General features: G+C 61.9%; 1 protein-coding gene across 4 annotated transcripts in view; it reads right to left on the reverse strand.

Moving 5' to 3' along the window:
- The window catches only part of BAIAP2 (BAR/IMD domain containing adaptor protein 2), a 40,517-nt gene that overhangs the window by 1,996 nt on the left and 25,244 nt on the right, over positions 1–13,277 (reverse strand). Inside the window, exons 7-14 of one of the 4 annotated variants that reach the window (XR_005703477.2) lie at positions 9,081–9,233; positions 7,485–7,712; positions 6,663–6,864; positions 6,036–6,237; positions 5,876–5,944; positions 5,537–5,699; positions 3,894–3,928; positions 1,539–3,432 (exon numbers count right to left, since the gene is read on the reverse strand). Coding sequence is in view for 3 of the 4 variants with exons in the window: in XM_040081472.2 (XP_039937406.1) it covers positions 3,894–3,928; positions 5,243–5,341; positions 5,537–5,699; positions 5,876–5,944; positions 6,036–6,237; positions 6,663–6,864; positions 7,485–7,712; positions 9,081–9,233 (1,151 nt within the window). In the remaining variant the exon portion in view is untranslated. Of the gene's footprint in view, positions 1–1,538; positions 3,433–3,893; positions 3,929–5,242; positions 5,342–5,536; positions 5,700–5,875; positions 5,945–6,035; positions 6,238–6,662; positions 6,865–7,484; positions 7,713–9,080; positions 9,234–13,277 lie in introns of all 4 variants that reach the window. The other 3 variants (XM_040081471.2, XM_040081472.2, XM_040081470.2) reach the window with 3 other exon arrangements.

Genomic DNA, 13,277 nt, shown 5'->3' on the forward strand with positions numbered 1-13,277 from the left:
AGTGCAGCTGCAGGGGGATGTTCTCCTGCCTCGCCCTCCTTCAGCCTAAAGCTGGGGATGCCACCGAGGGCCAGCGCTGATGAAGCTGCCCCAGCCTCCTCCGAGGCTGGATTTCCCATGGATGGGAGCACTGTGGGATCACCCAGCCCTGGAGCAGGGGGCTATGGCTTCACCTCTTGGCCAAGGGCAGAGCTCCCTGCAGAGCCCTTGTGCTGCCTCTGGAGAAGTTCGTAAGCGAGAGGAAGAGCGAGGGAGTCTAAGGACACTGGATGAGGTTGTCAGAGTCCAGAGCCCAGACAGGCTGACCTCTGCTTTCATCTACCAGGGGTGTCCCCAGCACGCTCCCACTGCCATCGTCACTTGGCCAGGACAGGGTACGAGGGCTGCTTTGGCACGGGGAGCATCCTTCCCCCTTCTCCAGGTGGTGCCCCCTGTCCTCTCCCAGCAGGAGTTAATTCCCAGGGGGTGTGGGCAGCTCTGGGGGCCTCTCCGACTGCCTAGGGAGCCACCAAACACCCCCTGTCAGCCCCTCACTCTCACTGCCCACGGCCCCCAGCCCTCCCCAGAGAGCCACACAATCCTCCTGTCCCCTGTGGAAGCAATGACCACAGCCCCCCACAGCTGGGGGGTCACCCACCGTGGGGACACTGCTCTGCTGCCCCTGACAGGGCTTCAGGTAAAGTTACCACGTGCACCTGGACCGAGCAGCTCTGGGGGGGCCCCGAGGCTCTGGGACATCTCCAGAAGCTTTGGGATGTCCCCAGCCATCTCCCAGAGCAGCAGGAAGATGCTGGGACCTGCACCCCTCTGGGACAGGCTCAGTGTCAGCCCCAGGCCCCCTCTGTGCCATCCCTCACTTCTCCACTTTCGTTTTTTTCTCTCCTTAGAAGATTAAGACTTGCTTAAAAATAGGGTAATTAATTTCACACCTAATTAATGCAGATGCTTAGATCACTTTCCCTCCCAGGATGCCAAAATAGATTCTCAGGACTGGAGGGAGAGGAAAAGTTGCTTTGATGAGTCACCCGGGGCCCATTTAACTATTTCTGTCCTGGCAGAGAAGAGCCGCTGGGCCGGAGCCCGCAGCTCCGGGGAGAGCAGCTCATGGATCAAAGAGAAACGGGGAAGGGGCTCTCCGGGCTCTGCAGCGCCAGCGAGGAGGGCCTCGACTCCTGCACCGCCAGGACGAGGGAGGAGGCTCCTGGGACGAGCCTACAACAACAACAACAACAACAAAAAAAAAAGCTGCTCAAAAAAACTCGGGGTTAGTGCGGCCGGGAGAGGACACCGGACAGACACCTACAACCAGAGAGCCAGTCACGGGCAGCGGGGCAAGCGCGGGAGCAGCTCAGCACCCCGGGAAGCACAGCTGCGGCAGCGGGGCGAGCGGCGGCGGCGGCCGGGGCTCGGGGACAAGCGGTGACGGGGAGGGGACGCGCTCGGCCGGGCGCAGGGGGAAGCAGAGCGGTGGCACCGTGCCCGCGCGGCCCCCGCTGCCCAGCGCACCCAGGGCTCGGCCCCGCGACAGCGTCACTTACTAACTACGGGCAGGGGCACCTCAAAACCTGGCCACTTCAACATCGGGGCTGCAAGGGAAACAGAAGGCAGGTTGGAGCACGCCGGGACGCTTGATGGGAACAGAAGGTCGTGGTTAAGGAGAGATTTTAAGGCCGCCAGCCGGCGGCCACCCGGCCCCAGAGCCCGCTGGCCGACCCTGGCGCCGGCGGGAGGAGGAAACAGGAGGAAAAAAAGAAGAGAAAGGAGGAAAAGTGGCGTTCGTGGAGTCGCTGTGAGGAGGGGAAGGAAGGGCACGGCCAGCCGGGAGCTGTGGGAGCGCAGCGGCCGGGCACGGCGGGGGCTGCGGAAGGGAGGGGGCGGCTTCCTTCCCCCCCAGCCGGCCATCGGCGCTTTCCCACCGCCGGGAAAGCGCGGCCGGAGCCTTGGCATGCGGGAGCAGCGGCGGCATCACCCCCTCAGATGCTCAGAGGGAGAGGGGACCCGGCTCTAAAGCAGCTGTCGCCGCTCCTGCTGGGCGAAGCTGTTTAGTGCCGCGGGCTCCAGCAGGGAACAAAAACACGGCCCGGGAATGCGCGGTGGGCGATGCGGGCGGTGAGGGCAGCACGCAGGCACGGCAGCCGAAAAAGACACCGAGGCCCAGCTCAATGCAATAAATAAAACTTTTATTCAAACAATTAACTCAGTACAGGGCACAATTCTCTCTGGCTTTTAAAAAAAGGTTTTTCAGCACTTTACAATCTCCACACAGGCTTTGCTAGGCTGGGTTTGTGTTGGTTTTTGTTTCTGTTTTGTTTTGTTTTTGTTTTGTTTTTTTTTTTCCCCCTCTACATTCAGTCATTCATCGTGAAATATGCTGGGTTAAAAATCCTTAGCAAAATTCAGACATCGATGCAGGAGGGGCTCAGAACAGCGTGCCCGTGGGCGAGGAGAAAACCCAAAAACTGGTCCGGGGGGAGGGGGTGTCTATTGCCAGCAATGTCCCAGTAAACAGGCAATGTCAGAGGTCTTAAAAATCACATCAGGAAAAAAAAAAAGCGTGAACGGCTTTGCAGTGGAGACGGCCACGGGCACTGGGAGGGCTACGGCCGGGCTAGTGCGGGAGCGGGACCCCCAGCGCGGGCTGGGAGCCCCCCGGGCACTGCCGAGCGCCGGGGCTGCCTCGCTCCAGCCTGCCTTGGGGACGCGAGCAGTCCTCGGAGCCCCAGCCCTAACGTGAGGTAACAATACCTTGCTACAAAAAATATATATATATATATTTATAAAACAACCAGGAGTGACCCTCGCGGGGGCGGGAGGGGGGTTCCCAGGGCCGGCGGGACCCCGGCCCAGAAGCAGCCCTTTCCCCGGGGCGGGGGCTCTGTGCCATCCGCTTCTCCCAAAGCCAGCGCGGTGGGACGGAAGCGGATCGGGCCGAGGGGGAGGCGCGGGGCCGCCGCCGCCCCTCGGGGAGCGGCATCCCGGGCGCGGGCATCCCGGATGCTCGGTAACAGTACGGACACCAGAGGCCATGCATACGTGATCCAGTCTGGGAGTTTGGTCCAGGCTCGTGCGGGGCGGCCGGCGCGGCCCCTGGGGGGGGACAGTGCATCGCTAACATCACACGGGAGGACAAACACCGGGTCCCACTAAGTGACAGCTGCGCCCGGGCCGCGAGCACGGACCTGGCGGCAGTTTGTGCTCCGAAAAGGCTTCAGAAACAAGGGCACTGTGAACACCGGGGAGGGGTGAGAAGCACCATGGTTTCCTTGAAGATCACAAGAGTTTCAAATCCAAAAGAAGTAGAGAAAAGAGAAACGAAAAGGAAGGGGGGGGAAAAAAAAGTGGGGGGAAAGAAGCAGAAAGCTCTTCCAAGCAGCAAGGGGCCGCTGCGAGCCCAGGTGTCCTCACACCGTTGATACCAAACTGCCACTGCCGCTGCGGAACAAAGCACAGAGATGCCAGAGTGGCCGCGGGCAGCACCGAGCCGGGAGCCCAGCTCCCCTCCCGGGGACCCAGCACGGACACGGACGGGCGGCGAGCTCCACCCAGCCACGGGCTTGGCTTAGCCCCGAGAGCCAGGCACAGGGGATGGAGAAGGTGCCGGGGAAAGACCCCGCGGCGGGCGCTCTCCGTGGCTCCACCACCCAGGCGTGAGCCGGGGGAGGTCGGGAGACGCGACTCTCGGGAGGAGCACGAGGCTGGGGACGCCAGGCTGGCCCTGGCACCTGCCCTCCCCGGGTTCCCCCCCGCTCTCACAGATGAGACCCGGCCCCATCCCAGCCACTGCCAGTCCCCGGGGAGCCCATGCAGGGACCCCTGTGGGGACACAGCCCCTCCTTCGCCCGCAGCCAACACCGACAGTTCGCAGGGAGCGCGACAGGAAGGTGACATCTTACCTGCTGACCGACCTCGTCCCGTAGTCATCGAGACCCTGTGGAGAGGAGGGGAGGAAGCACAGTGAGGGACGTGCGGGCTGTGCCTGCCCGGGTGCCACCGGAGGGTCACACGAACAAACCAAAGTGCATCAGGAGCCAGGGCCAAGAGCTGATGCATTTGGAGAGGAGAGGGAGACATGGAGATGGTTGGAGTGGGATTCGGACAGCAGGGAGTGAAGTCGCACCACTCTCTGTAGAATTTATCCGGCCAGACATGGAAAGGCGGCTGCTGGGAGAGCCCTGCTCTGCCCTGCCCTGCTCAGCCCCTCTGAGGAACAGAGCTCTGCTGCTCTGAGGTGCTGAGACGGTTGGAAAGAGGCTGCACGAGTGAGAGACACCAGTGAAATGTTCCGTGGAAAGAGGGGTTGCCTGTATTCACTCCCACCAGAAACCCACAGGGTTTTGGACCATTTTCTCCGTTAGCCGGTGCTGAGCAGGCTTTGCAGGGAGGGACCGAGGGCAGACGGGGACCAGGCCCGGAGAACATCCCTCAAAGACATCCCTCCTTGAGCAAGGGCCTGCTCTGGGACACGACTGGAGCTCTGCTCCCCAGGACAAACACAGGACCGCTCCAGGAAAGAGGGGGAGGCTCTGGCCTTTGAGCTGGCCATGCAGCAGCCACCAGAGACCCACGTTCCCATCTTCCCAGGAAGGTCACAAAATACCAACCCCAGCAGCAAATCCTGCTGGGAAACCGCAGCGGAGCAGCAAGAAGTGGGGCTGTGCTTCAGAGAGGACCAGATCCCAGCTGGATTGCCCTGCTGAAGCTGACTGCCCTTCTCTCTCCCTCCTCATCCTCTCCCCATCAGCCAGCACGTGATGCCAGCGTGGCTCATCCCGCTGCGCTCAGTCTGGTGGGAGGGCTCCACCACACCAAAAGCTCCTGGGCTGGGCTGCTCCCACCTGCTCGTGCATCCTCCCTGGCTTGCTATCCAAGAAGCCCTGGGCTTGCTTTGGACACTCTGGAATCCTGTCCAGGATCTGTCCCAGCATCCCCACGGGACTGTCACCGGCTTGAATTAGCACGTGCCAGAGAAAACACTTCCAGCTGCCTGTGAGCAGCCTGTTTCTGGTGGGAGACTCCCATGGAGCGGGCAAGTGTTGTCCTTTGGGGGTTTACGGGGCCGTTTTGTGCCACTGCCCCCCGTGCCTTGCCCGTTCCTCCCCATCCACCGGCTCTCTGCACCCCTTCGCCCCAGGAGAGGCGCAGGGCAGGAGCAGGGTCCAGGCAAGGCACTGGGATCGCCGGGCACAAAACAGCCAAACTTCCGTAAATCCCAAGGGAAACATTGCAAGCGTCGGAGACTTACAGCTGTCGACCTAGAGTAAGGCTTGTAGTGAGCGGAGGGTGCTTGGCAGAGGCCACTGGAATAGTCTTTAATTGCACACCCATAGGGCATTAGGTAGTCCTAAAACAACGAAGAGAGGTTGGAGAGCCGCCCTCGGCACCCCCACGCATCCGCAGCGCTCATCCCATGCCGGCGGCACGGGGAGCAGCAGAGCCCCGGCCACCGCAGCGGGGGCTGTCCCCAGGGAGCTGCTCCAGCACCCCCCGTTCCTCAAACGCCCCCCCGCAGCGGGAGAAGCCGGCGGGAGGAGCTCACCTGGGAGAAGGCGGGCACGGCCACGCTGTACGGCCGCTGCTTGAAGGTGTTGCCGCCCTGCGCCGGGAAGGCCTGGGAGGCCATGCCATAGTCCGGCGGCGGGATGGAGATGTCGTCCTTGTCCAGCAGGTTGCCAGTGCTGCTGCTCTTCCCTTGCTGCAGGCTGCGGGGCCCAGAGCAGAGGCGTCAGCTCCATGCGGAGACCCCCGGGACGCCCAACCACTCGTGGCAAAAGCCACCCAGAGCCAGCCAGCACCACCCCCCCGTGCCGTCACTCCTAACAGGAATCCCTAAGGAGATCCTCCTTCCCATCCCTGTCGCCCCGCACGATGCTCCTACCTGGTGTGGACGCGCTCGCTGCCATCGTTGTCAAGGACCCGTGTGTAGGAGAAAGGAAACCAGCCCCTCCTGAAAGGCAAAGGAGGGCGTGAAGACAAACCCGGGTTTGTCCCCGGAGCGTCCGGACCGGGCTGCTCCCCAGGACACCCAGCACGCTCACATTTTGGTTTTCTCGCTCTCTCCGTAGTGCCAGCCGTCTCGGGCCTCGGGCACCAGCAGTGTGATGAGGTCCCCCTCCTTGAAGCTCAGGAGGGTGCTGTTATCCCCGGCAGCGTGCGAGAAAATCGCCTGCACCCTCGTCCGGCCGTTCCTCTCGAGCCCGGCGGCCATGGAGCTGGAGCGTGGCAGTGTCTTGTTTTCAGCTGCGGGAACAGAGAGCAGTGTGTGCCCCAAATTCCTGATCCCAAGGCCATCCCCAGGCACAGGACGGGCCCCCACCCCTCCTTACTTCAGCCCAGGTCGCGCTAAAACCCTCATTGCGACTCACACCTTCCCCCTCAGCAAGCGGGGCATCACCCACCAGCCACGGCAAAGGGAGCAGGTTCCCCGTGCCACATTCCAGGAGATTTTCCTCCTGGAAATCCCGTGAAACCCCAGCTGCAGCATTTCCTACCGCCCAGGCCAAGAGGCACGAGCAGCACTCGGCGCCGAAGGGATGCTGTCGGTCACCGTCCCCCCAGCCCCAGCACCCCAGGAACCACCCCCAGCCGGTGCCCTGGAGCTCTCCTGCGGGCACTGCCCGGCACAGCCGGCTCCAGGGCCCCCGGCAGCGGGGCCGGGGCCTCACCTGAGGCGTAGCTGTTTTTCGGTGGCACGTTTTTGCGAACTGGGAGTGTATTGGAGTAAGAGTCACTCAGCTGCTTCTGAGGCTGGGGAGGAGATAAAGATTTGGGCTGTGCTGGCTTCATCTCAGACCAGTGGTTGTACCCGTCGCTGTCAGAGCTCGAGACTCCGTTCATCACTGGCATGGCCTCCTGCGCCGACATGCGCTGCGAGAGAGGAGGGGAGGGGGACACAGGTGCCTTCATTAGGGCATCCCCCTGCAGCCCCCCAGCGCGACACAGCTCCAGGGAGAGAGGCAAACCGGAGCTTTGTCCTCTTGGGTTTAGTTCCCACCCAACCCAAACTGCTCTGGGGGGAGCAAGTGGGGTCACCTCTGTGGAATTTTACTGCTCTGAGCTCCCCTGCAGCTGACAATTCCCTGCTGATCCCTACTGCTCAGCTCGTGCCCCACATCGGGGGGACCCCCTCTTCTGAAAGGTCCTTCATCCCACTGCAGGCCTTTCTCCCACAGTTACTGGGGTGCCTGGGTTCAGCCCCGCGGCTCGGGGAGCAGCCTGCACAGGCAGGTCTGGTTCGTGGGCTCCCCAAAGAGCCCCGGGCAGCCCCTGCTCTGCCAGAGCTCGGTGATGAGGTGGGACAGGCTGCCCGTCCCCGGCCAGGCCCCTGCCCGCAGCCCAGGATGGCCCAGCACGGAGCTGCCCATCCCTGCCAGCAGTGACAGTCCATGCCAGGGCAACTTGCCGAGGACAGCGGTGACACCGGCCGGGGCTCGTCCCTCCGGCTTTGCTCGGAAGGGCAGCACAGCTTCCACCACGGAGATACTTACTCCCACAAAAGGTGCCAGCTCCGGGGGGACAGGGAGAGGTTTGGCACCAGGGATGGGGTCAGAGATGATGAGGTTGGACTTGGATGTGGACAGAGGGCTGGGCATTATGGTGCCATTGCTGCTGGCAGCCATCTGCTGCATCAGCTGTATGGCGCGGTCCGGGATCTTGTTGGGATCCGAGCAGGATTGCTGCCACAGCGGCAGCTTCTGCGTCAGCATCTCCTTCCCCTGCGAGAGCAAAACGAGGCGTGAGGGCGCAGGGGTGCAGGTGGCCAGCCCCCAGCCCCCCCTCCCCGGGCAGCAGCACGCGGATCCAGGGCTGAGCCGGCGTGGGATTGACCAACGTGGCCAAGATAACACACAGGGGCATCCTGCTGGCAGGAGGGGATCGTGAAAAGCGGCAATGAGGGAAGGAAAAGGTAATCCATCTCCCCAGTTTATTCCAAGATATCCTGCGTGCGGCATCTCCAGGCTGCAAGGAGCTGGGCCCCACGTGGAGCAGGGAAATAAAACCGGCCCGAAAGCCTGGCAGGGCACAGCCCGTGCTCCAGACTCCCCCCAAATCCTGAGGGATAAGCTGCTTCCTTTGGGTGCTCGGCCCCAACAGCCTCCAGGCCCCCGTGCTGCATCCAGGCCCCACTGTTCCCTGGCTGCAGGACCGGCAGCCAGCTGCTGCCATGCTCCAAGGGGGAAATAGATGGAGCCAAACTTGTCCTTATCCACCCAGAATGTACCAGCACCCCAATGTGTGACCCAGGGGGGCAAGATGTCCCAAACTCCTCGAGGTCACTCCCCAGTACAGCCAAGGGTGACTCGATGTCTGCTGTGCCTCATCTGGAGACAAAATGTGCTTCTGCGTAACAAACCCCCTCTCAAAGTCCCTGCATCTTTCCCCGCACCAGCCAGGGGTGCAGCCTCCTAATCCTGTGGAGCACCCTGCAGGATGGGGCTTTCAGCAGGACACCCACCACGCTCTGGACAAGCCACCTGCAAAGCCCCTCCTGCAAAATCCCCCTCCGTGTGCCGCTCAGCACGGGTTGGGCTCCTTCCTGCTGACCTCCAGCCCAGGGGGGTATTTTCCCCCTCCTGCACCAAGCCAAGCGTGGATCCGTGCTGTGGATGTGCCAGGACAGAGCTGACTAATCCCAACTCCCTCTCCGCTCCGGTGCCAAGCGCGGCGGTGACAGATGGCTGCTGTGAGCCACGGAGGGCGGTGGTGGGGAACAACCAGAACGGGAGCACGAGGCTGCGGGAGCAGCGCCGGGAGCGGCCGCGCCTCGTCTGCACGGATTCTGCTCCAGACCCGTGCAGGTGCTGCAGCTTCCCGGGCGGGCAGGGGCAGCTCCAGCCCCGCTCTGGGACGCGTGGGCAGCCGCGGGCAGGAGGGATGCAGAGTTGCCACGGGCAAAGAGGGATTTGGAGCAGCTGCTCCTGCTGGGGAACCTTCCCTGGAGTCACCCGCTGGTCCATCACCCCCTCGGACCCCCGAGCTGCAGGGGCTGCGCCAGCTGTGGCTTTTGGGATATTTTTGGGCTGTTCCTTGGGATGCAGCTGCAGCTGGGAGCAGGCACGCAGCGATGGGGCAGCCCCGCTCACCTTGGCGTGGTAGGTGATGGCGCTCTTGGCCACCGCGCACTGTTTCTCTACCAGGAAGCAGAACCGTCTCCTCTCTTCTGTCAGAGCTGTCTTGTAGCCATCCGAGACGTAGTTTTCCAGCTCCCCTTGCTTGTTGCTGATGGCTTCGATGTACTGGAACAGGGAGAGGAGAGGGAATGGGGCTGCTGGCAGCGCCGCCGGCGCGGGGCGGGGGGAGAGGGGCGGGCGGCGCGGGCGGGGACCCCGGCACGGGACACACACGTGTGCCTGCACAGCCCCCAGCCCACCCTTACTCATCGGAGCCCCCACGCAGAGGCGCTGACTCAGCCCGTGGGCTGCACGGGACGAGCTGTACCCAGCGGCCGCCCGCTCACCACCCGGGCTCGGAGGCGCTGCCGGGGGCCGGGGGCTGCCGCCTCGGCCCGGGACCGGCAGCGGCCCCCGCGGCCCCCTGCTCGTCCCTGCCCTGCCAGCGCATGAACCAGTGCGGCTCCCGGCCCGATCCGGCATCTCCCCTGCTGCCACCGCTGTGCCCAACGCCGGCGTGCTGCTGCGGGATGGCACAGGGACACTGACAGTCACAGGGACACTGCTACACACAGGGACACTGTCACACACACAGGGACACTGCTACACACAGGGACACTGACGGTCACAGGGACACTGCTACACACAGGGACACTGACAGTCACAGGGACACTGACAGTCACAGGGACACTGCTACACACAGGGACACTGACAGTCACAGGGACACTGACAGTCACAGGGACACTGACACACACAGGGACACTGACACACACAGGGACACTGCTACACACAGGGACACTGACACACACAGGGACACTGACACACACAGGGACACTGACAGTCACAGGGACACTGACAGTCACAGGGACACTGCTACACACAGGGACACTGCTACACACAGGGACACTGACACACACAGGGACACTGACACGCACAGGGACACTGACAGTCACAGGGACACTGACACACACAGGGACACTGTCACACACAGGGACACTGACACACACAGGGACACTGCTACACACAGGGACACTGCTACACACAGGGACACTGAGAGTCACAGGGACACTGACAGTCACAGGGACACTGTCACACACAGTGACACTGACAGTCACAGGGACACTGACAGTCACAGGGACACTGACACACACAGGGACACTGTCACACACACAGGGACACTGACACACACAGGGACACTGTCACACACACAGTGACACTGACAGTCACAGGGACACTGACACACACAGGGACACTGTCACACACACAGTGACACTGACAGTCACAGGGACACTGACACACACAGGGACACTGTCACACACACAATGACACTGACAGTCACAGGGACACTGACACACACAGGGACACTGTCACACACAGGGACACTGACACACACAGGGACACTGTCACACACAGGGACACTGACACACACAGGGACACTGACACACACAGGGACCCTGACACTCACAGGGACCCTGCATTGCACAGGGACCCTGTCACACACAGTGCCACCAACACCTCTAAAACCACCGGCAGTGCCTCCAGCCCGTATTTACCACGGGGACACAGAGGTGGTGCCAGGGCAGTGCCCCACACCGGCACAGGACCCCCTGGCTGTTCCCTGGTGCCACACCCTGCACTGCCAGACGCTGTGGCCCTGCCAGTGCTGGCAGATGGAGGCTCCTCTGCTGGCCCCTGCTCTCCTGTGACGGGTGCCAGCGCGGCTGTGCCACGCTGGGCTCTGCCAGCACCACACCTGGCACAGCCGCAGCACACGGGCTGGGCTGGGGAACCCGGCTGCCGTGCCCTGTGCGATGGAAACGTGGCACAGGGGACTCAGGGACCCCAGGGCAGCACCAGCCTCCCTGAACACGGAACACACCAGGTGCCCCCAGCTCGCTCACCCTCACCTCCTCCTCCTCCTCCCTTCACCCCTTTGGGTGCTGCCCCGCGGCACCAGGGGAGCAGCTGTGGCACCTCTGAGGGCAGCACTATGGCTGTCCCACACTGTGACACCTCCGTGCCACCATCCCTTCCCTAGGACGGTGGCACCACGACACTGGGAAGCCACAACAGCCCCTGCTTCAGGCAGCCCAAGCTTCCCTGAGACGGGAATTAAACTGGAAATTCAGGGCCCAAAGCAGCTTTGCTGCTTCTTCACGGTTATCAGTTATTTTTAGCGTGCTACAATATTTATTAGCAGATACATAAAATGGAGCAAACCAACAAAAGGAGCAAGATTCAGTGACATCCCAGACTTCAAAGGGGGATTGTTCTGGGGATGGACCTGCTCCTGGCTCCCACCCCGCTCCGAGCTCCCCCTGAGAGCAAAGCCTCGTGCCACAGCCAGCAGGTTTTGGGTCTCCCCACATTGCACCAGCCTGGGCGAGGGAAAGGGGGTCAGTGAGAAACGGATTCAAAACGCGGTTTGCAACCAACAACCCCTATTTCAAAGAGAATTTTTTTCCTCCAAAATGAGAAAATCCAGGACAAATGCCTGCGGTCACGAGGAGAAATAAGCGAAGGGAACCGAGCTGGTGCTGCTGGGCACACAAGCGGAGGCGATGGAGGCTTTGGCATCGCCCCGAAGCAAGGACACAGGGCACGGCACTTGGAGAGCCGGGCAGCAGCCGAGCACAGAGGTGCCAGGGCCAGCGCGGCGCGGGAGGAGGCGGCAGCGGCCGCGGGCACACAAAACCCCCGGAGGAGCGGTGCAGGCGGCCGGAGGAGGGAGGATGCGCTCGGGAAGGCAGCACGCCGCCTCCTCCCGGGTATTATTAGCCTGGGAACAGCGCAGGGACAGAGCCCAGAGGCAGCGGCGTGGCAGCGGCGAGGCGAGCTGGGGAATGGATGCCCCGGTGCCAGCCTGCAGAGCCCTCCGGCGCAGGGCGGACCGAGCCCTGCTGCGTTACGGGCAGCCCCACAAAAGGCTTCTCTCCGAGGGGAAGGGGCAGAGCCCCATTTGTGGAAGGAAAGCACGACCCTGAAATAGCAGGAGCGCGCACAGACTCCCATCCCCAAAACTTGTCCTGCTTAATTTACTAACTGGGCCATGGAGAAGGTGAGGAGCAGAAAGAGCTCAGCTCCAGCTAATTCGGTTCAGTAGCACGAGGCCCCATCCCGCCGCGATTCCCCGCGGGATCACCATCCCCGGGTCGGGCGGCGCCGTGCCCCGGCAGGCGGGCGGGCACGGCTCCAGGGAGAAAAACCCACAACACAGGGAGAAAAACCCTGCTCGGAGCAGCGGGAGAGCTCCGGCTCTCACCGGGATTCAAATACGCAGGTACAAGCCTTATTTACACCCCTGCTCGCAGGCTGGTTTTGCAAGGCTCCTGCTGATTCCCGAGGAAAGGCTTGTCTCAGCCAGTCGGAACACGCCGCTCCGCGAGCGCAGAGCCCACGCTCTAAACTTAGTACTCAGAGCTTTATATACTTTATGTAAATATGCTCCGTGTGCCATTGATTTATCCAGAGCCTGGATTTTACACGTTATCCCATCACAAAATGGCGAGCGGCACTCCTTGTTCGCGAGGTGGTTTTCAGTTTGGGTTTGCTCAGAACGACAGTGGGCTTTCAGATAACGCCCAGAAAGACAAATTTAAATTTAAAAAAGCCTGTTAAATATGCCAGATGCACCGAGGTGGAGGGGAGAGTAACACACAAAGCAGTGTAAGATGTCGGGACTGCACTCCCAAGGAGAAGCTTTGCCTTACCCAGGAGTGAGGCCTCACCTGCAGCCAGGTGCACACCAGGACCTCAGGGCTGCTGCTCTCATCTCCATTCCCCAGAAATGGGGGAAATCTCAGCAGCTCACACTCTGAGACACAGCCACACACCTTTCTCATGGTGTTTGTCTTTCTTTGGCGTGACCTGATCCCCTGTAAGGGCTGGGGGAAAGTGTTTCCCTGCCAGGGTCAGCAGCTTCCCCAAGACCCCACTGACCAGCACGAACCACTCAAGCACGGCATTGTAAACTGAGAACTTGACTGAGGTTGTCAGTTTCAGATCCACATTTAAAGCATCATCTAAATAAACCCCCCAGTCCGAAGGAGGGGAAAGGAACCCCATCTGTGACCCGAGCAGGCAGGACGGTGCTCGCACCCAAAGCCAGAGCACACGCCAGAGCCACCCAACAGCTCCAGAAAAATCTTTTCTGGGTTTCTAGGTTGGAGA

This window comes from Hirundo rustica, chromosome 18 (assembly GCF_015227805.2).
Source record: "Hirundo rustica isolate bHirRus1 chromosome 18, bHirRus1.pri.v3, whole genome shotgun sequence".
NCBI lineage: Eukaryota > Metazoa > Chordata > Aves > Passeriformes > Hirundinidae > Hirundo > Hirundo rustica.